The following is a 22,837-nucleotide window of genomic DNA, read 5'->3' as shown; positions in this document are numbered from 1 at the left end:
TAGGCTCTGGGATCCATGGCTTGCGACGCCTGGTCTTAGCCCCTTGGAACTGGTACAGGAAAGACTGCTGGGTGGAGTGTAGGGGCAGTTGTCTGTGCCAGAAAATAATTCTTACCTTTTCGTCTGGGAGACCTTCTGGCCGGGGAGGGGGGAGGAGGGAAGGAATGGACGGGTGGTGGGGGCAGTGGGCCCCCCGAGGTAAGGAGATAAAGCGATGGAGAAATGTTTTATGGTTGTGACTCTGTGGTCTCTTGAGGATCTCTGATGTATATGATGGAATGTAAGGTACAAGATTTCATTCTGCTTTTTGTTTTCCTGTAAATGTACACTTTTTTGTTTTCCTGTAACTGTTTGTTATGTGAGCAATAAAAACCTTTTGATTAAAAAAAAAACAACTAATGCCGCGTACACACCATCACTTTATGTGATGAAAAAAAATGACGTTTTTAAAAACATCACTTTAATTGACCGTGTGTGGGGGAAAACGTTGTTTTATGTCTTCTAAAAAACGACCAAAAAAAATTGAAGCATGCTTCAATTTTATGTGTCGTTTTTCAAAACGTCAACTTTTACTTCACAGAAATTGACCGTGTGTAGCAAAAACGTCGTTTAAAACGACGTTTTTTCACCCGCGCATGCCTAGAAGCTACTTATGAAGTGAGCTTCAATGGAAAAAGTGGTGAGAACGTAACCTCGCTTTGCTAGAACATTGTGAGAAAAACGATGGTGTGTAGGCAACTTCGTCTTTGAAAATTGAAGTTTCAAAAATGTCATTTTTTACTTCACAGAAAATGTCGTTTCTCTCAAGCGTCTTCCAGGACAGCCCATGAGACCTAGGGCTCCTCCTACCAGGACAGGAAACACGTTAACCCCCACCAGATAAAAGGGCGGTCCTCCAGGCCCCATGCCAGTATTAGTGTTTCCTCCGGACGGGGGGTAACATGTTTCAAGGAACCTGGTCCCCTAGGTCTCATGAGCAGAGGCTCTAACGGCTGTTATGGGGTATGTGCTTATTTTTAACTAACCTCCGTGCCATGTGCAGTGTCCACTGGAGAGGTGGTAATCTGCGGCTCTTTTTTTTTCTGTGCCTGGAGAGGGCCAAGACCGGGATGGCGTCGGGTCCCTAGCGTCTTGGCAAACGCTGCAGCCGTTTGATGGTGACGGGTCCCGCACACAGCATGGCTGTCTCGTGCTAGGATTCCAGGAAGTCACTGGCGCTGGAGGGGCGGGGCTTCTGCGCTCCAAGCTGGCCCACAGGAAGATCCGGAGGGGTCGCTTCCGGGTCATATGACGTCATCATCGGGCGCCGGAGACGCGGTTCCAGTCTCCAAAACGGCGCGAAAAAGTAGCTTTAAATGGCTGGCTGGTGATCGCTGGTAGAAGCAGCACAGGCTGTTAGAATACCAGTCGGGCGGCATGGATTCTCCTGCAGTTCCTTCTCAGGCAGATGCATCCTCCAACACCAGCACCTCTCAGGTAAGCTCTAAGTATGGACTTTTTTGCTATCCTGATGAGTGTTCTTCCCCCCCCCTCCCAATCATAGGATTTGGTGTTAGGGGACACACTTTCCCTTCTCCTGCACGTGGTGATGGAGTATTTATTTGTGGTTTGTTACTTATGGGGGTTATTTATTTTATGTCTTCCAGGGCAAGACCCAGGAAAAATCCCAAGCGCAGCCACATAAGAGAAAGTGTGCGGTGTGCGGTAACAAACTGAGCTCCACTTGGAACAAAGCAGTTTGTCGCACATGTATAGATGCTTTAGTGAAGGATGACCCAGTGACCTCATGTCAAAAAATGTTGACTTCGGTCAGGGATGAGCTTGTTTCTACTTTTGGTTCATTTAGAAATCTAATTGACAAAATGCAGGCTCTCCAACAGGGTACATCTTCAAAAAGAAAGGCTTCAGTGGCTAGCACCCCACAGGTGAGCGTAGAGAGTGAAGACTCTGAGGCTGAAGCCAAATCTACCCATTCTTCTCAGGAAGACTCAGGGTCAGATACAGAGACTAGGGATAGAGTATCCTCTAAGGGCTCAAGGTTTAAACTGTCTTTAGAAGATGTGGATAACTTGTTAAAAGCCATCTATACTACCCTTGAAATGGAGGAGGAGGAGGTACAAATGTCCAAACATGACCTTATGTACAAAGGGTTGCACAAAAAGAGAAGTAAAAATTTTCCAGTGCACGATTCCCTCCTTGATACGATCAAACTGGAGTGGGAGAATCCAGAGAGAAAACCTTTCTTTTCTGGTAACCTAAAAAGACGGTTTCCATTTGATGAGGACGCAGCGCTACCGTGGAACAAAAACCCTAAGTTAGATGCTCCTCTTTCAAAGGTTTCAAAAAATTCGGACCTGGCGTTTGATGACATGGGTACGCTTAAGGATCCTATGGACAAAAAATGTGACGTCCTTCTTCATAGAGCTTGGGATTCAACTATGGGGAATCTCAAACCAGCTTTAGCTTCCACTTGTGTAGCCAGGAATTTGGAGGAATGGCTTACACAAATCCAAACCCATCTTTTGGCAGGTACTTCTAGGGAAGAGATTTTAAAATCCTTTCCTCTCTTGTTTAGTGCTGTGGGGTTTTTGGCTGATTCTTCGGCAGAATCCGTAAGGATGACAGCCAGGACTTCAGCTTTGGTGAACTCAGCCAGAAGAAGTGTTTGGCTTAAAACATGGTCTGGGGATGCAGCATCTAAATTAAGATTATGTGCGCTGCCGCTGACAGGGGAGCATCTTTTTGGCCCAGGTCTACAGGAAGCTCTGGAACGTACGGCCGATAGGAAAAAGGCCTTTCCAGAAAAGAAAAAACAGACTGGAAGAAAATTTTTTCGTGGCCAAAACAAAGGCCTGCCATGGCAACAGGGTCCTAAAGAAAAGGACAATAGGCCCAAGAAACATTGGACCGGATACAAAGGCAAAGGTAGAGGAGGTGTTTTATTTAACACACCTCAGCAACCCGCCAAACCACAATGACCAGCTTCTGCCAGTGGGGGGAAGATTGAAGGCCTTTCTCCCACAATGGGCAGCTGTCACCTCAAGTCCCTTCATCCTGGATCTGGTGGCAAATGGGTACAGACTAGAGTTTTCCTGCCAGCCACCAGAACGTCTTTTGATCACCTCTCCTCCCAAAGATCGGGAGAAAGCAAGAGCTCTGGGTCTCCAAGTAGGAGAATTGTTAGACCAAAAAGTCCTGATTCCTGTTCCCCGGTCAGATCAGAACAAAGGGTTTTATTCCCACATTTTTGTCATCAGAAAGCCGTCAGGGAAGTATCGGCTCATTCTGAACCTTCGATCTCTAAATCGATCGATCAGGTACAAGCACTTCAGGATGGAGACAGTGTTCTCTATCAAGAATCTGCTTTACCCAAACTGTTTTATGGCCACATTGGATCTAAGGGATGCTTACCTACATGTCCCGATCCACCCAGCTTTCCAGAAATTCCTGAGAATAGCGGTAAAAATGGGAACGGAAATCAGGCACTTTCAATTTCAGGCCCTCCCCTTCGGTCTGTCCTCATCCCCTCGTATCTTCACAAAGGTATTGGGGGAGGCGCTGGCTCCACTAAGGTTAAAGGCGATAACTATCATCCCTTACCTGGACGACCTATTAATAGTGGCAGAATCTCACCAAAAATTACTAGCAGATCTCCAGACTGTGCTAGACTTTCTTCAGTCCCTGGGCTGGCTGATAAACAGGGAAAAATCTTCCCTAGTTCCAGCCCAGAGGGTGAAGTACCTGGGTTACGACTTTTGCTCAGTAGTCCAAAAAGTTTTTCTCCCAGAAGAAAAGGTCTCCAAGATGGTGCAAGCAGTGTCAACCTTACAGACCAATCAGTTGGTCTCGCTGAGGGAAATTTCAAGGACGGTAGGTCTCATGACCTCGTGTTTCCCTGCGGTACCATGGGCAAGGTTCCATCAGAGACCATTGCAGAGATTCCTTCTGGAAAATTGGGATGGGGACGCCAGGTCCCTAGAGTCAAAAGTTTGGTTACCTACCAAGGTAAAGAGAAGTTTGTGGTGGTGGAGAAAGAATCTGCACCTAACAAAAGGCCTGCCATGGTCCATCTCGATATCCAAGAGGATCACGACAGATGCAAGCGCCTGGGGATGGGGAGCCCACCTCAAAGATCAGGTCGCACAGGGAAAATGGTCCTTGAAGGAAGCAAGAGCTTCATCGAACCAGAGGGAACTCCTAGCGGTTCACAGAGCCCTGCAAGCCTTTCAATCGGAGATCAGGGGTCACAATCTCCAGATTCTGTCAGACAACATTGCGACAGTGGCGTACCTCAACAAACAAGGAGGCACGAGGAGTCGAATTCTTCAAGGAATAGCACAAGAAATGTTGTCCTGGGCAGAAGTAAATCTAGGCTCAATTTCAGCAGTGCACCTGAAGGGGACACAAAACAGTCTGGCAGACTACCTCAGTCGCCACAGGGTGGAGCGAGACAATTGGTCACTTCATCCAGAAGTCTTTGCGGAGGTCACCAACAAATGGGGTTATCCCGAAGCAGATTTGTTCGCGAATCAGGAAAACAGCAAGACAGAGGAGTTCTTTTCTCTAAACCCAGGGGATCGATCTCTGGGGATAGATGCCCTAGCAAATCCATGGCCCTTCGACCTTTGCTATGCCTTTCCGCCGATCAGACTCATTCCGGAAGTACTCCGGAAGTTTCTCCTAGAAGAGACAGACCTTATTTTGATCGCCCCCTTCTGGCCCAAGAGGCCATGGTTTTCCCTGCTACAGTCTCTGGTCTCGGAGCCTCCACTGAGACTTCAGAACAGAGAGGACTTGCTGTCGCAGGGTCCAGTGTCACACCCACAGGTGGTTTCATTAAGCTTAACAGCTTGGTATCTGAAGAGAAGATACTGAAGGCTCAGGGGTTTTCGGACAAGGTGATTAAAACCTTGGTAAATTGCAGAAAACCAGTCACTAGAGCCATTTATTCCAAAGTTTGGAAAAAGTTTAATTCATGGTTGTCTGAAAACCAAAGATCAACGCATGATGTTCCTTCTATTTTGGAATTTTTTCAAGAGGGTGTCGACAAGGGTCTTTCAGTTAGTACCTTGAAGGTACAGGCGGCAGCTATCAGCGTTTTCCTCCAGTTTTCTCTTTTGGAAAATCCCACGGTAGCTAGATTCTTTAAATCCATTTCAAGGGCCAGGCCGGTAGTGGTAAGAAGTTGTCCAACTTGGGACCTGTCCCTGGTACTTCAAACTCTGGTAGAGTTTCCTTTTGAACCTTTAGAGGATATTTCTGTTAAGCTACTTACCTTAAAAACAATTTTTTTAGTAGCTATTACCTCAGCTCGTAGAGTAAGCGAGTTACAGGCCTTATCAGTGAGGGAGCCTTTCCTCACGATTCTAGAGGATCGAGTTATATTAAAAACTGATCCAGGATTTTTGCCTAAGGTAGCTAGTACATTTCACAGATCACAGGACATTGTACTGCCATCCTTTTGTAGTTCACCACAGGGTGATCAGGAAAAGAAATTTAGTTTTTTGGATGTAAGAAGAACCCTTCTTGCATATTTAGAGGTCACCAAGACCTTCAGGAAGACAGACGCTTTATTTGTACTATTTTCAGGTACACACAAAGGTAAAGGTGCATCTAAAGCCACATTGGCTAGATGGATCAAGCAGGCAATCGCAGAATCCTATAAAATCAGAGAAGTTCCCACACCTTTTGTTACAGCGCATTCAACAAGGGCTTTGGCTGCGTCTTGGGCTGAGAGGGCTGGTGCTTCACCGGAACAAATCTGTAAAGCTGCCACATGGTCCAGTTACTCGACCTTTATTAAGCATTATCGCCTGGATCTGCTATCAGCTCAAGATCAGGCGTTTGGTCGAAAGGTCCTTCAGGCAGTTGTCCCACCCTAGACTGGTAAGTTCTGGCTCATCGTCTCATGGGCTGTCCTGGAAGACGCTTGAGAGAAAAGCTGAGTTAGGCTTACCGGTAACTCCTTTTCTGAGAGTCTTCCAGGACAGCCGGATTCCCACCCGGTTTTGTTGTATGGAAGTTATGTGTTATTAATGCATATGTTTTTCAGGGTAGTCCTACGGTTCTCGAGAAGACTGGCATGGGGCCTGGAGGACCGCCCTTTTATCTGGTGGGGGTTAACGTGTTTCCTGTCCTGGTAGGAGGAGCCCTAGGTCTCATGGGCTGTCCTGGAAGACTCTCAGAAAAGGAGTTACCGGTAAGCCTAACTCAGCTTTTTTTTTCATCACATAAAGTGATGGTGTGTACGGGGCATAATAGGGCGGCATTAGATTTTATGCACTTAAAATGGAAAATCATTTGTGTCTCAAAAAAATAAAAAAAATACAAACATGCCTTATTCACACCCTCAATACTTGATACAACCAAAATTGTCTGTATTTGTGTAGATTTTTTACCAGATTTGCACATCTAGTCCTGTAATTTTTCTCTATCCTCTTTTTTAGCAATTTTATCTCTGTCATCTTTGAAAGCAGCATTTTTCACCACACATTTCTAAACAAATTAAGCTGTGAGCATTATCTGAAGCATTTTGAAAAAGTTTTAACCACTTAAGCCCCGGACCAAAATGCAGGTAAAGGACCAGGCCCCTTTTTGCGATTCGGCACTGCGTCGCTTTAACTGACAATTGCGCGGTTGTGCGACGTGGCTCCCAAACAAAATTGGCGTGCTTTTTTTCCCACAAATAGAGCTTCTGGTGTTGGTGTCAAGTTTTTTTTTTTTAACTAATTCTACAAATTTACAGCATTCATGTTATTACTTTTTGCAATACTTGTTATATGTATAAAAGTACATCTATGAACTCTGACTCTAATCTGCATATTGTTTGGGGCCCATTCACATCTGACCTTTTTTGAGAGTTGTGTCAGACATGTGTTGCATTAAAGGTATTATACACTTTCAAATGTTTCTGCTGTTTTAAAGGATATATATATATATATATATATATATATATATATATATATATATATATATATATATATATATATATATATATATATATATATATATATATATATATATATATATATATATATATATATATATATATATATATATATATATATAATGTGTGTGTGTGTGTATATATATATATATATATATATATATATATATATATATATATATATATATATATATATATATATATAATGTATGCACACTGCTCAAAATTTTTTTAAGGAAGGATACATGAATGCTGGATATCTACACTGATATGAACTGGGTAATGTGTTAGAAATGAAAGGATGACACATCATTTGATGGAAATTTTAATTATCCACCTACAAAGGGCTGAATTCAAAGACACCCCAACAATCAAAGTGAAAAAAATTATGCAGCACGCTAGTCCATTTTGCTGAAATTTCATTGCAACAACTCAAAATGGTCCTCACTAGTTTGTATGGCCCCCAAGTGCTTGTATGCATGCCTGACAACATCAGGGCATGCTCCCAATGAGACAACGGATAGTGTCCTGGGGTATTACCTCCCAGATCTGGACCAGAGCATCACTGAGCTCCTGAACAGACTGAGGTGCAACCTGGTGGCACCGGATGGACTGAAACATAATGTCCCAGAGGTGTTCTTTTGGATTTAGGTCAGGTGAGTGTGGGGGCCATTCAATGATATCAATTTCTCCATCCTCCAGGAACTGGCTGCATGCTCTCGCAACATGAGGCCAGGCATTGTCGTGCACCAGGAGGAACCCAGGACCCACTGCACCAGCGTAGGGTCCGACAATGGGTCCAATGTTTTCATCCTGATACCTAATGGCAGTCAGAGTGCAATTGTGTAGCCTGTAGAGGTCTGTGTGACCCTCCATGGATATGCCTCCCCAGACCATCACCGACCCACCACCAAACCTGAAAAAAAAACATTTCTGTTTTGGAGGTTGTCTCATTGTTGCCCATCTAGTGCACCTGTTGTTAATGAGTTTCAGCTGCTTTGCTGTTAATTGAAATTAACAACTCCCTCTGTATACACCCCTCCCCCTCTGCTACTTAACTGACCAGATCAATATCCCAGGAGTCCTGTTTCAAAAGTGTTCCTTTCATTTTTTTGAGCTGTGTGTGTGTGTATATATATATATATATATATATATATATATATATATATATATATATATATATACAAACTGCCATACCAAGCATGTTATAATTACCTGCTCTGTGCAATCATATTGCATAGAGAGGCCCCAAACCTCCTCTTCTGGGGTCTCTCACTGGCGATCTTGGTTCCTCTTCTTTTGTGTCTGCCACCATAACCAGCCACTTGCTATGGGGGCAGATATACAGGCTCACTCCTGAACCAGGCTGTGTGTGTCCACAGACACACAGCTCAAATACCGCCCCCACGCTCTGCCCACAGGATTTCATTGACAGCAGCAGGAACCAATGGCCCCTGCTGCTGTCTCTGTGATCTGTGAATGCAAGAAGAAAGCCACTACAGAGAGGCACAGTGCTGAATCAACTGAGAATTAAGGTTAGTATTTAGAGGAGTGAGGTGTGATACTGCTACTGAAACTCTTTTTTTATTTAACCAGGGAATACCTTAGGGTAAAAAAAAAAAAAATATATATATATATATATATATATATATATATATATATATATATATATATATATGACTTTAGAACCTCTTTAACTATTAGGCCCCTTTCACGCTGGGGTGGGAGGTGCAGTGGCGGTATAAAGCTGCTATTTTAAACGGCGCTATACTGTCAGAATTGCGCCGCATGCGGACGAAAAAGGGTTAATACCGCCCGCAATGCACCTCTGCAGAGGCACATTGCCGGCGGTATAGCCGCATTGTCCCATTGTTTTCAATGGGAAGGAGCGGTGGATGAGCAGTAAACATGCCGCTCCTCTCACCGCTCCAAAGATGCCTCTAGCAGGACTTTTGGAGCAGTCCCGTCAGCGCATCGCCTCAGTGTGAAAGCACTCGGGCTTTCACACTGAGACTGCAGGGCATGAGTTTTTCAGGCGGTGTTTAGGCTCTATTTTTAGTGCTAAGCTGCCTGAAAAACTCCTCTTTGTGAAATGGGTCTTAATGGAGTTGTATTCCTTGTGTCATTTATTTGCTTTATTTAGCTTGTAATGATGTGCTCCAATTCTGTGATTGCTGATTGATCCCTTTATGTCAATGTATTCATTCACCTATTTTGTAATTGTTTGCTGAAGGGACAGGGAACTTATTGTTCTAAGTCACAATTTGTGTCTTACTATTTTCTCGGTGTTGCATCACAAATGTCAGAGAACTAATGTTATGAAAGACTGCATGGTGGTCTCTTTAATTGCTATGCCTTCTGGATGTGTCAGATCTAAGTACTGTTGGCTCTCACCTGAAGAGCAATGGCCTGAGAGGCCCAGAAATTGTGGAATATGTAGTTTATTCACAGCAAGTGTCAGTTCTCAGACTGCAGACACTTTAATTAGCCTATGCAATGCCATGCCATGTCACACCACATGCCTCCTGTTAGAACACTAACTGAAACTGCTGACACTGGAATGTAAAGATTTACTCTACTATAGGCTGTGCATACAAGACAACAAATGCCACTATGGAACTACATGATCAATGCACATCCTAATCCTATACATTGCAATGGCACCACAACACACTAGGGCAGATACCATGGATTGGGGTAATGCACACATTACTACAGTGCATCATATAGGGTTGTTTCCTCCTTTGGATAGGAACATATTAAAACTAGTGTTTTAGCATAACATCCAGTTAGCTAGCATTTTAAAAATGAGGTCTGTCATTTTTCTTCACCATATTCTTCTTATCAGTTTGCTATACGTTCAGGGAACGCAGCCTGCACCAATTTTCACTTTTACATTCATCTGGTTTTAAATGGGGGGAAAACCACCTTAAAGGGTCAATAAAGGAAAAACATTTTTTTCTTTAAAATAACAAACATTTTATATTTACCTCCACTGTGCAGTTCGTTTTGCACAGAGTGGCCCCGAATCCACGTCTTCTGGGGTCCCTCGGCAGCTGTCTCTGGTCCTCCCCACAAGAACTCATCACATTCATGCGAAAGAGCTTGCATGGTGATGAGTCCTTGCGGGCACGCTCCCGTGATACAGCGAGTGGCCATAGCCGCTCACTGTATCACTCGGCCCCGCCCCTCAGCGCGCCGCATCACTGGATGTGATTGACAGCAGCGCCAGCCAATGGTGAAGATGATCTCGGGACCAAGCGTGGGTCTTTCGAGGGGTCAGGTAAGTAAAACAGGGGCTCGGGGGGGGGGGTGGGGGCGGCATCATCAGATGTTTTCTCACCTTAATGCATAGATTGCATTAAGGTGAAAAAAAAAAATCCTTTACAACTCCTTTACCCCTATAGCCATAAGTCTGTACTTCATTGGATTTAATCTCACACTGGTTTGTTAGGTCAACTGCATCAACTTTTTTTCTTGCTTTGTCTGGGTTTACGGTCATCAATGTATCTTCTTTTACTTGTAGCAGCTTTTACAGCTGCACTTAAAACTGAACTAAATCCTCCAATCCCTTTGCAGTTGACATCATCTTACCCTCTATTAAAGCGGAGGTTCACCCTAAAACAATTATATACCATTCCAACCAGCATACTGCCGACATGTACAGTATGCTGTTTTTTTATTTATTTTTCGCTGTACATACCGTTTTTCTTTCCAGACTCCCGCGGGGAATAGGCGTTCCTATGAAGAGGCGTAGATGATTCACGTGCGGCTAAGGCACGTCACACGTTCTGAAAATAGCCGGACTGGGACTCTGCTCTATACGGCGCCTGCGCACAGACTAGGAGCTGACTGCGCAGGCGCCATATATAGCCGAGTCCCAGTCCGGCTATTTTCGGAACGCGTGACGCGCCTTAGCCGCACGTGAATCATCTACGCCTCTTCATAGGAACGCCTATACCCCGCGGGAGTCTGGAAAGAAAAACAAGTATAAAACGGTATGTACAGCGAAAAAAAAAAAAAAAATCAGCATACTGTACATGTCGGCAGTATGCTGGTTGGAATGGTATATAATTGTTTTAGGGTGTACCACAGAGCTCCACGTCCTGTCAGGGAGAGAGGAAACCGATGCTGTGTCCCTTGTACATAGGGACACAGCATCGGTCACCTCCACCAGTCAGTCCCCTCCCCCCCCCCCACAGTAAAAATCACACCCAGGGAATACATTTAACCTCTTCCTCACCCACTAGTGTTAACCCCTTCCCTGCCAGTCACATTTATACAGTAATCAGTGCATTTTTATAGCACTGATCGCTGTAAATGTGAATGGTCCCAAAATAGTGTCAAAAGTGTCCGATATGTCCGCTGCAATATCGCAGGCCTGACAAAAAAATCGCAGATCGCCGCCATTACTTGTAAAAATAAATAAAAACATAAAAAAAACAATCATAAATCTATCCCCTATTTTGTAGGCGCTATAACTTTTGCACAAACCAATCAATATACGCTTATTGCGATTTTTTTTTAACAAAAATATGTAAAATAATACGTATCGGCCTAAACTGAGGAAAACAATATATTTAAAAAAAAAATGTATAGGATATTATTATAACACAAAGTAAAAAAATATTGGGCCTGATCCACAAAAACCATGCGTAACTTAACTTTTGACATTTAAGTTACACCGCCGCAAAATCTCTACCTAAGTGCCCGATCCACAAAGCACTTACCTAGAAATTTTGAGCGGTGTAACTTAAATCCGTCCGGCGCAAGGCGTTCCTAATCTAATGGGGCGAGTCCCATTTAAATTAGGCGCGCTCCCGTGCCGGACGTACTGCGCATGCTCCCGACGTTATTTTCCCGACGTGCTTTGCGCGGTTTTACGGTTTTGTGAATCGCGCCGGGTAAAAAAAGTTGCATCGGGAAAAAAAAGAGATGCGGCGGGAAAAAAATAAAAATAAAACATTTTTTGACAGCGTCGCGGGAAAGAAGGGTCTACTTTTACATGGTGTACTAACTTTACACTTTGTAAAGGCAGCCCTAATTTTGCGACGGCAAACTAATACTTACGGAGAAAAAACTAAGCATAAAAGCTTTGTGGATCTCCGTAAGTGCTAATTTGCATACCCGACGCTGGATTTCGACGAGAAATGCCCCCAGCGGCGGCTGCGGTACTGCATCCTAAGATCCGACAGTGTAAGTCCCTTACACATGTCGGATCTTCTGCCTATCTATGAGAAACTGATTCTGTGGATCAGTTCCATAGATAGAAACAGGGATACGACGGCGTATCAGTAGATACGCCGGCGTATACCTTTTGTAGATCAGGCCCATTGTGTTTTTTTTTGGTTTATAACGCAAAAAATAAAAAATCGCAGAGATGATCAAATACCACCAAAAGAAAACGCTGTTTGTGGGAAAAAAAATGATAAAAATATAATTTGGGTACAGTGTTGTATGACCACGCAATTGTCATTCAAAATGCATCAGCGCTGAAAATCGGTCTGGGCAGGAAGGGGATTTAAGTGCCCAATAATGAAGTGGTTAATGATGTGATAAAAAATGTTGAATGTTTCTAATTTGAGACTCTTTAGGAAGCAGTTAAAGAAGTGGCTTTAGTCCTGCTATAAGGTGAAACAACACATTCCTAAGTATTGTTTCCTTTCTTTTATTTATTGGCTGTAGAAATGATATTGGAATACTTTGGATATATGTTTTCCTGTTACTATAAGAAGATCCATGTTTAGTTTGTGCTGTCTCAATAAATGATGATGATGACCATCTTACAACTGGAAATGTTTGATTTGCTGATGTACACACCACATGATGAATAGCTGTTATGTTAACTGTGAAGTGTGCTCATTGGGATAATGCACATTTATTGATTGTGAAGGTAATTCTAGATAAAACTCATAAAACAATTCACTGAGTGTATCCCTAAACAGTACAGCCGAGTGTTCAGGCATGAATAATAACCACATGTTTGTGATCTACCCAACCATGAATCTAAGACACTGAAACTATTAGCAATCAATCACAGATTAAACTATGATGGTAGTTTATTGAGTGAGTGTCAGATAGTTCATGGATTGTCCTGGTATTATTGATGCAAAAAGAAAGCAGCACATCATGTCTATGGTGTTTCAGGTGTGTTTTGTCTACTTGGAAATCTAATCAGACTTTTTACCACTGTGCAGCATTTCAGGTGCATAAATGGGAGGTGAATGTGACATTCTTATTGGTTTTACCGGTCATTAAAAAGTACCAATAAATATTGCTATATTTATTTTTTGTACCAGATTTTTCTTATTTGACCAGAATTGTGCTACAATCTGGATGCCTTTGGTCACCGCAAGACCCACAATGACACTCCAGTTAATTAAAACATATCAAAACCAACAACAACAAAAAAAAGGGAGATTTTTAAAACATGTATGTTTTTATTGGTTAGGAGGAGGAACCGTGGGCTCATGTGCACAGCTTAAGATGGCAGACGTGTAAAGTTTCTGCTCCGCTACCTGCTGGCCTAATTAATTTCACCCTGGCATATAGCAATCCCACCCACCATTCCTACATGCCCAGCTCCTACGGGCTCTGAGACTCTGCCTATGGCCAAGGGCAAACTGAAAACTACTCCACAGTCGCCTATGGAGAAGCTTACAGAGAGCACCCAAACCAACAATATCTGTCAGTGCCACAGCATGCACAGGGGCCTCGGCCTGTCTCAGTCACAGCTCCCAGACGATCACTCACATAGTCAAGCAGGTGAGCTGGCTGATATATTCTCCTCTCAGTCTGACTTGGATAAGGTGCTCTGTGACATTGCCCTCAGCCAGGGGAGCATGAAAGATGGTCCTCCTCTCACACCTAGTGTCCAGGCCGCATCATCGCCAAAGGAGTACTTTGGGAACCCTATCATCTTGGTGATATTTTCTACACTGCTAGACCAAGGCCTAGAAAAAGGCAAGTAAGCACATAAATTCTGAACTGAAACAATTGATAAAACCATTAACCGAACCAACCAAAACACTGATCGTATCAAGGGATCTACACAGGTGTTTGGCTGAAGCTTTAAATACGATTCATGATCTGGAAAGCTGGTCCTGCCATTATAACTTCAGGGTTTGTTGCATTCCTAAACCTTTTACAGATTTTAAAGGTATAATTAAAGAAATCATCTCACATCTTATCCCGCACACACCTTCCCATGGGCTGGAGTTGGATAGACCCTATAAGAGCCTGACAGCACCTTGGGCTGATGGATTGCCACAAGACATTATAGAGACATTTGTATGCCATTAAAGCGTGAGTAATGGCCAGAGCATATGAAATTGCTGATCTGCAGCTGCAAGATCATAACATTGCAATTTTTGCTGATATTTCGCCAGCTACTGTCCTGAAGTGCAGGGCATTGTATCCCCTATTGCAGCCTATTATTGCCAAGAGTATAAAATACTACTGGACCCTTCCTTTTTAATTAAACTTTACTTTCCGTAACCAAAGGCATTTTTTTTTTTTTACACTCCATGAAGGTGAAGCATTACTGAAATAAATTGGACCTCAGCCCAAATGAGCTGGAGGAATCCCCAACAAACCCCACAACTCAAATCTTCTGCATACCGGATTTTCACAGACACCATCTCCAGTGTGGCGTTCCACCATAAGTAAAACCAAGTTCAAGGCAAGACCCCCATGAGGATGATGGTTGCCATATGGTCCTATTTGCATGTTTTTCTTCTCTTTACTACTTTCCTCAGTTAATCCTAGGGCGGGAACACAGTTGGAGCATCTATGATGGTTCCTGACTTTTTTTTAGCGGATCTTTAGATCCGCGTAATCTATGTGATTTACGATCCGCCGGCACAATTTTGCGAGGCTAGTGCAATATTCACAAAGCACCTACCTCCAAACTTGCGCCAGCGGATCGTAACTCCCCCGGCGGAATTCAAATTCCGCGGCTAGGGGGAGTGTACAATTTAAATCAGGCACGTCCCTGCTTTGCCGATTTAACTGTGCATGCGCCGCCGGCGAAATTTCCCAGTGTGCATGCTCCAAATAACGTCGCTAGGACGTCATTGTTTTCAGCGTTAACGTAAATTACGGCCATCCGTATTCCCAACCGACTTACGCAAACGACGTAAAAATTCAAAACTCGGCGCGGGAACGACGGCCATACTTAACATTAGCTACCCCTCATGTAGCTGGGGTAACTATCCGCCGGAAAAAGCCGAACGCAAACGACGTAAAAAAAAAAGCGACGAGCGGGCGTTCGTTTCTGACTCGGCGTATCTCCTCATTTGCATATTCGTCGCGAGTAAAACACGAAACGCCACCTAGCGGACAGCGGAACGGATGATTGCAGCCTAAGATCCGACGGTGTAAGTCACTTACACCTGTCGGATCTAAGGGAGATCTATGCGTAACTGACTCTTATGAATCAGTCGCATAGATCTGACCGTCGGATCTCAGAGATACGACGGCGTATCAGGAGATACGCCGTCATATCTCTTTGTGAATCTGGCCCTGCATGTTTTGAAGTATACAATGTCCAAAAGGTTACACACAAAAAAACTAAAAAACTAAAACGAAACATGAAATATCATTTGTTTTCCTTTTGCATTAAATATTTGATGTCATTTTTAAAATTCAAATTGCCTAATATTTAATACAACTTCATATTCATTTATTTTAATAACAATTGTCTCTTGAGAATAATGAATTGACTTCATAGGTGCAAATTGTCATTGTGTTTAGTGATGCATTTGGTTTATTTTATTTTTTTCCCATTTATTCAAAGTAAATTAGCGCTGGCTCTGTTATCACTGTATTTCCACAACTGCTGAACAGGAATGATAACTTTTTACTAAACGACAAAAATACATTTTAATTTCCTTTTATGTAATGGAATTGAATCAAACGTTGTCTTGTAGTCTGCTCCAGTAGGTTCAATACAAGGGGTGAGAATAAAAAATTAACATTAGTTTGTTAAAGCAACATCAATGTTCTCAATTCAATTTGCAAGATTGATATTCCTTATTGGATATCTTTGTAGAAACAAAGGAGTTGTGCTCCATTGCCTATATTTGTTAAAGTGATGTTCTCTATGGTTCATGCTAAAGTGGATATGGCTATGTTCACTTAGATGTAATAGAGCAAAACTGAAGAATGAATATTTGTAACATGTGCCTCATTTTCAAAAGTAATCTCACCTATGCACATGGTTTCTTCACTGTTTTCTAAAATAAATGTGTTTTGGGAAGTGCAATATGTTTTGAGTGTGCTATGCTGTTAAATGGATAGTGTATGCAGTTAGATATTCTATCCTGGTTCGTGTGGGATACATATGTTTCTAGATTAGTTAATATCATGTGAATTTGTATTTCAGTCTTTTTTGATTTAGTTGACTAGTGTTGTCAAGTCTATGTTTACATTTTAGATTAGTAGCATTAACCACTACCCGACGGCCGTACGACTGTATACGGCCGCGGGGTGGTTGTGAATCTCTAACAGGCCGTTAAAAGACGGCCTGCGCGCACGCGTGCTCACCGCATCGCTGAGATGCCGATGCGAGTGCCTGGCGGCCGTGATGTCCGCCAGACACTCGGGATCGGCGGCTCCAGGGACAAGACGTGGAGCTCTGTGTGTAAATACAGAGCTCCACGTCCTGTCAGGGGAGAGAGGAGACCGATCTGTGTCCCTTGTACATAGGGACATAGATCGGTCACCTCCCCCAGTCACCCCCCCCTCCACCTACAGTTAGAACACAATTTAGGGTACACATTTAACCCCTTCCTCACCCCCTAGTGTTAACCCCTTTAATGCCAGTCACATTTATACAGTAATTAGTGCATATTTATAGCACTGATCGCTGTATAAATGTGAATGGCGCCAAAAATGTGTCAAAAGTGTCCGATGTGTCCGCCGTAATGTCGCAGTCACGAAAAAAATGCTGATCGCCGCCATTAGTAGTAATAAAAAATAATAATAATTCTGTCCCCTATTTTGTAAGCGCAATAACTTTTGCGCAAACCAGGCGCTTCTTGCGATTTTTTTTTGTTTCCCCAAAAAATATGTAGAATAATACGTATCGCCTAGACTGAGAATTTTTTTTTTTTTTTTTAAATTGGGCTATTTATTATAGCAACAAGTAAAAAATATTGTTTTTTTTTCAAAATTGTTGCTCTATTTTTGTTTATAGCGCAAAAAATAAAAATCGCAGAGGCGATCAAATACCACCAAAAGAAAGCTCTATTTGTGGGGAAAAAAGGACGTCAATTTTGTTTGGGAGCCACGTCACACGACCGCGCAATTGTCAGTTAAAGTGACGCAGTGCCAGAAGCTGAAATTTCACCTGGTCAGGAAGGGGTATATGTGCCCAGTAAGGAAGTGGTTAAACCTAATCAATAAAATTCCATGTAACATTTAGCATGTCATTTTAGCTAAAAGTTTAGAGTCTGATTGTAGAAAATCTAAAGGGACCTAAGACACCTCAAGAGCTTGCATTTTTTTTTTTTTTTCAATAAGTATTTATTAGAGTTTTCACAAAATACAGAAAATGCAAAAGAAAGCAAGGTCACGATGCAGGTTATAACATTGCAGCGGGTAAGTGGGGACGCAGCCCCAGCTAGGTAACATAGACATCCCAGTGGTCAAGTTATCAAATGTGGATATACTAACAAAATCAGAATCAGGTATGAGATATGAAGGAGACATACGCGATATAAGTTATGATGGGGACAAGGTCCCCATCCGCAGAACCCCCAAATTGAGGGGTGTGCCGAGGGGGGGTGTCATCTCCACCTTATTGTCGAACTGGTAGGATCTGAAACTTAGTTGAGTCAGTAGCCAGGGTGCGTTTAAATGTAGACCCTAAGTAACACTTAGTTCAGATAGTAATGCAGCAGTAGAATTATTATCATTGTGGACCAATGAAAGGTATAACAACGAAGAAGTCCACATATGTAGAGAAAAGAAACAAAAGGGGGGAGGGGGATGGCTCCAGGGTGGATGCTAATGTTCGTATGGGGTCAGATAAGAGAAAAGTAAATGGGAGAGTGGGGGGGGGGGACGGGGGGGACGTGACTTCTAAGTCCGAAGTTAGTCAGAGGTAGTGGAGAGCTCATCTGGTGGATTGCCCTCGTTCGATAATGCTGGTGGTGGTGAATTGTAGTATGAGAAGGAGTATTGGTCGAAGGTGTTGTAATCCTCTTGTGATAGCGTTGCGCTCATAAACGATTGCCAGGTAGATAGGAAGCAGGATTTTGCCTTGGCTCGTTTGAAATCTGTGGTGGAACGCTCCTTGTAGAGGAGGAGAAGGAGATCTCGTATTACCATGTTAGCAGAGGGGGGATGAGAAGAGATCCAATTTCTCAGGATGGCCCTTCGAGCGACAAGGAGGCATAGGAGTGGCCAGGTCCTGTTAGCGTGAGATGAGGGCGCCAGGGCATTAGTGGGGGGGATAACTCCCTGAGATCTTTGGAGGAGTAGGGGATCCCAGTATCCGAAGATTAGGAGAAAAGGATCCTTAGGTATCTTCAGTAATGTAATCTGAAAGATGTAGGCCAGGACTTGGTCCCAGAACGCTGAGATAAATGAGCATGACCAGAATCGGTGTGTCAGAGAAGGTTTCGGGTGCTGGCATAGGGGACAGGAGGCGCCTGATTGGTCCTGGGATGAGTGTAAAAATGGAATGTGAGCCCGGTGGAGGATCTTGAGCTGGGTTTCCCTCCAGATTTCGTTCGGAGTTAACCGCTGGACTGAATTGAGACCTTGTAGTAGCTTGGGTATCAGATTCTCGTCAGGAAAGTCCTTGCCCCAATTTGCGACAGATGAGGACAATAAGGAGGGAGTGGCTTTGAAGAGTAGGGGTTTGTAGATGTCAGAAATTTTGTAAGATCCTTCCTGTAGCAGCCGGTCAGAGAACGTGGGTGAGAAGCGTTTTGAAGGTTCACAACACGAGTATCGTAGGTAGTTGGCGCATTGCCAGTAATGGAAAATATGGGCCTTGGGTAGATCAAATGTAGCAGCAGTCTTCGCGAAAGACAGAGGGATGCCGGTAGAAGTATCACATAGTGACGAGAAGAGTGTAAGTCCCTTTTCCTGCCATATTTTAAAGGGCTTGTGCTCCATCCCTGCAGGGAAGCTGGGGTTGCCTTGGATGGGCAGGTGAGATGATACGAAGGAGGATAGACCAAGGAGTTTTCTAGTTTCCCTCCAGGCAATGACCGTGTCTCTTAGCAGCAGGTTGTGTTGAAGTGTGGAGGTGATCGATTTCCACTTGCAGTGGAGGAGGGCTACTAGGGAGAAGGGGTGTACCATAGCCGATTCCAACGAATAGTTGGAGTATCTAGAGGAGCATGATATCCAGTCTAGACCTGTTCTCAGTAAACATGCTAAATTGTACACTCTTACATTAGGAAGACTGACCCCCCCCTCGCGTCTGGGAAGATAAAGTTTTTTCATAGCTATGCGTGGTCTCTTTCCATGCCATATGAATGTGGAGATAGCTGACTCAACAAGTTTGATGTCTTTATGGCGTAGGAGCAGAGGTATGGTCTGTAACGGGTACAATAGTCTGGCAAAGCTGACCATTTTGACCAAGTGGCATCTTCCCAGGAGCGAGAGGGGCAGATCCGACCAGTTCAATAGTTCCTGAGACAGTTTTGAAAGCAGAGGGGGGTAGTTTAGGTGATATAGAGATGAGGGGAGTTTGCCTATTTTTATGCCGAGGTAGGTGATGTGTGAGGTGGCTATCTTGAAGATGGAGTGGCGTGTCCAAGGGGGATCAGGGTGGGCACCGAGAGGTAATATTTCACTTTTGGAGTAGTTTATCCGCAGGCCCGAGCAGAGACGGAACGTGTCAAAGACCGTTTTAATGGTGAGTATATCCGAAGGGGGGTCCGATGAAAAAATAAGGACATCATCCGCAAACAGAGACGAGCGTAAGTCATGAGGGCCTGAGCGTATGCCATGAAGGGGGGCCTTTTGGATGAGGTGTCTGGACAGGGGTTCCAATGCTATATTAAAAAGAAGGGGGGATAGGGGGCAGCCCTGCCGGGTCCCCTTGTGAAGACGGAATTCCTCTGAGAGAATTCCAGCGGTCACCAATTTTGCGGAAGGCGTCGTGTACATGGCGTCAATAAGGTGGCAGAAGGGGCCGGAGAAGCCCATTTTTGTCATCGCCAAAGAAAGCCATTCGAAGCTGACATTGTCGAAGGCTTTCTCCGCGTCTAAAGTGATGATGGCGAAGTCGCCTTCCGGGTGTCGTTTAGCGTGTTCTAAGGCCAGCATAACTTTGCGAATATTTAGGGTGGCCGTCCTACCTTTTACAAAGCCTGACTGTGCCGGGTGAATCAGGGAGGGGATGATGTCTGACAGTCTATTCGCGATTATTTTGGATAGGATTTTTACATCAAGGTTCAGGAGGGATATTGGTCTGTATGAGCCCGGCTCAAGGGGATCTTTTCCTTTTTTTGACAGTAGTTTGATAGTAGCTTGATTACCCGAGGGGAGGTAGGGGCCGCCCGACCAGATGCCGCTATACACTTGGTGTAAGGTGGGTTGAACTATGCTTTGTAGGGTCTTGTAGAATTCGCTTGTAAACCCGTCCGGGCCCGGGGCCTTAGAGGGTGTGAGCTTGCGTATGATTTCGGAAATTTCGAGGATGGAAATAGGGGCGTTTAGACTGTCTAGTTGGGACGGGGTAAGTTTAGGGATGTCTAGATTATCTAGGAAAGCGGACGCCGTCGTTCTGTCTATGGGGTCAGGTGCGTAGAGGGCCGCGTAGTATTGGAGCATTGCCTTATTTATCGCCGGGGGGGTGGTTTTAACGGAACCGTTGGAGTCCCTGAGGGAGGTGATATGGGTAGGGGTGAAAGGGCCCTTGCATAATCTTGCGAGTAGTTTACCCGATTTGTTACCAAATTTATGGAATGTTGCATCTAGGTGTGCTTTGTTGACTGTTTCTAAAGTGTCTGCCCAGGTGTCGAAGGATCGCTTGGCTGCGTGCCATTCATCTCTGTTGTCGGGGGAGTCTGCTAGGTATAGGGTTCTCTGTGCTTCGTGTAGGCGGGAGCTGGCTAACTTGTACTTGGACAGGGTGTTTCTCTTGAAAGAGGAGGCGTAGGAAATTATTTGACCCCTGAGGAAAGCCTTGCCGGCGTCCCAGAAGAGGTTGGGGTCATCTGTGTGGGGGGCATTCGCCGAGGAGTACTCTTGCCAGGCTTTCTCCATAAAATGTTGGAAGTCGGAGTGGTTATGGAGGTAGGAGGGGAAGCGCCAAAGCTTGGGGTGGGGAGGGAGATCTAGGTTGTCCAGGGAGACAGAAATCGGGGCGTGGTCTGAAATCGCGATGTCTAAGATGTCGGTGGATGAAATTAAGGGAATAAGGTCGTCCGATCCGAAGAAATAGTCTATCCTGGTAAACAAAGTGTGGGGATTTGAATAAAAAGTAAATTCTCTGTCAGCAGGGTGTGCCAAGCGCCATAGGTCGCGCAGGTGGAGCGAGTCCATCGTGGAGGCAAAAAGTGAAGGTTGCGACGAGTCGAGGCCCGAGCGAGTGTTTTTAGGAGCAGATCTGTCATCTACCAGGTGTATGGTGTCATTAAAGTCGCCTCCAACCAGGTGTGGGAGAGTGGTGTTTTTCAGCAGCCAGGAGGATAGATCGCCATAGAAAGGTTTTCCAGGGCTATTAGGGGCGTATACATTGGAAATGACCAGGTCTTTGGAACCTATTTTGAGGTGGGCGGATACCAGACGGCCTTGGGAGTCGGTGTTCACTGCCTGGACAGTGCAGGGAAGGTTCCTATGGATCAGCAGGAGGACGCCGGCCTTGCGGCCAACAGCTTCTGAACCCAAGACCGTGCCCACCCAAAGCTTTTTCATGCGTGGGAAATCAGATGCGGATAGATGGGTCTCCTGTAACAGCGCTATGTCCGCCTTTAGTCTTTTTAGATGTCTGAGGATCTTCATTCTCTTATTAGGGGACCTAAGGCCCTTGACATTCCATGAAAAAACTTTCATGTAGGGGGTTCTAGAAATGGGTTCTGTGGGGAACTTTCATAGTGGGCCTGCCTGAGGGAGGAGCGCGGGAGGTCACCGCGGGAAGAGCATGGTAGGACTTGTCTGTCACGGGGGGGAGGGGATGTGTAAGAAGCAAGGGAGCATGAGCCAGGGGGGAGGTGGGTAGAGAGATGTAAAAGGGGGACCTGAAGTGTGGTCAACAGGAAAAACCAAACTAATAACATGCACTTCACTTTTTTCCACATGGAGTCACTGTGCGAGCAGACCCCCTTGTCACGACAAAGGTATCGTGTGCCCGGAAGCCTAGATTAAGAGGCCAGGCTTTAAACGGGAGACATGTAAAGCCCGCATCGGGGAGGAGCAGAGTCAGAGCGTACAGTGAGCCCAGGAGGCGCTAAAGTTGCAAATACAATATTTACAGTAGTATCGTAAAGCCTAGAAGGAGAGGGTACATAAAAGAAGGAATATGGCTGGAATATGATCGTCTCTGTTGGCAGGAGCATGGGTATAAGCAGAGGCATGCACATATCTTACCTAAAATCAAAATAGGTGGAATTTGCAGGTAAAAAAAAACAGCACACAAGAAAAATAAAGTAAAGCCAACAAGAATAAGCTCCATATAGGAGCATTCAATGCTACCTGTCCCGGCGATGATGGGGGGGGTGATGTACCGCCAGTAAGTTCAGGATCGAGTGGTGTAGGAGCAGGATCCTTTCGGCGGGATCCTCAAATGAGTAGCAGAGTGGTCAGACTTAGACAAAGGGAGGCAACCCGAGGAGGGAGGTGGTAGCAGGGGAATCATCTCACGGTGGCCCAGGCTGGTTCTTGGGCGGAGGCCCTGAAGCGCTTTGGTGATTCCTTTCTCGGGCT

At 44.5% G+C, this 22,837-nt stretch overlaps 2 protein-coding genes across 4 annotated transcripts in view; both read left to right on the top strand.

Moving 5' to 3' along the window:
• ASCC3 (activating signal cointegrator 1 complex subunit 3) overlaps nt 1-22,837 on the top strand; it is an 841,816-nt gene that overhangs the window by 337,383 nt on the left and 481,596 nt on the right. The gene's annotated exons all lie outside the window — the stretch shown is intronic.
• On the top strand, nt 1,899-6,158 carry LOC120937153. The gene is made up of 2 exons (XM_040350158.1): nt 1,899-5,886; nt 6,053-6,158. Exon 1 carries the CDS (start codon nt 3,024-3,026, stop codon nt 5,880-5,882), a length of 2,859 nt encoding a protein of 952 aa, XP_040206092.1. The 5' UTR covers nt 1,899-3,023; the 3' UTR covers nt 5,883-5,886; nt 6,053-6,158.

This window comes from Rana temporaria, chromosome 4 (assembly GCF_905171775.1).
Source record: "Rana temporaria chromosome 4, aRanTem1.1, whole genome shotgun sequence".
In the NCBI taxonomy this organism is placed as follows: Eukaryota; Metazoa; Chordata; class Amphibia; order Anura; family Ranidae; genus Rana; species Rana temporaria.
Note: the sequence above shows the minus strand (reverse complement) of the source record. Positions and strands in the feature narration are given on the sequence as shown.

Bases quoted from the DNA above. Each gene is read 5' to 3' on its own strand.
- LOC120937153 (XM_040350158.1), top strand. From the start codon at position 3,024: ATGGGCAGCTGTCACCTCAAGTCCCTTCATCCTGGATCTGGTGGCAAA.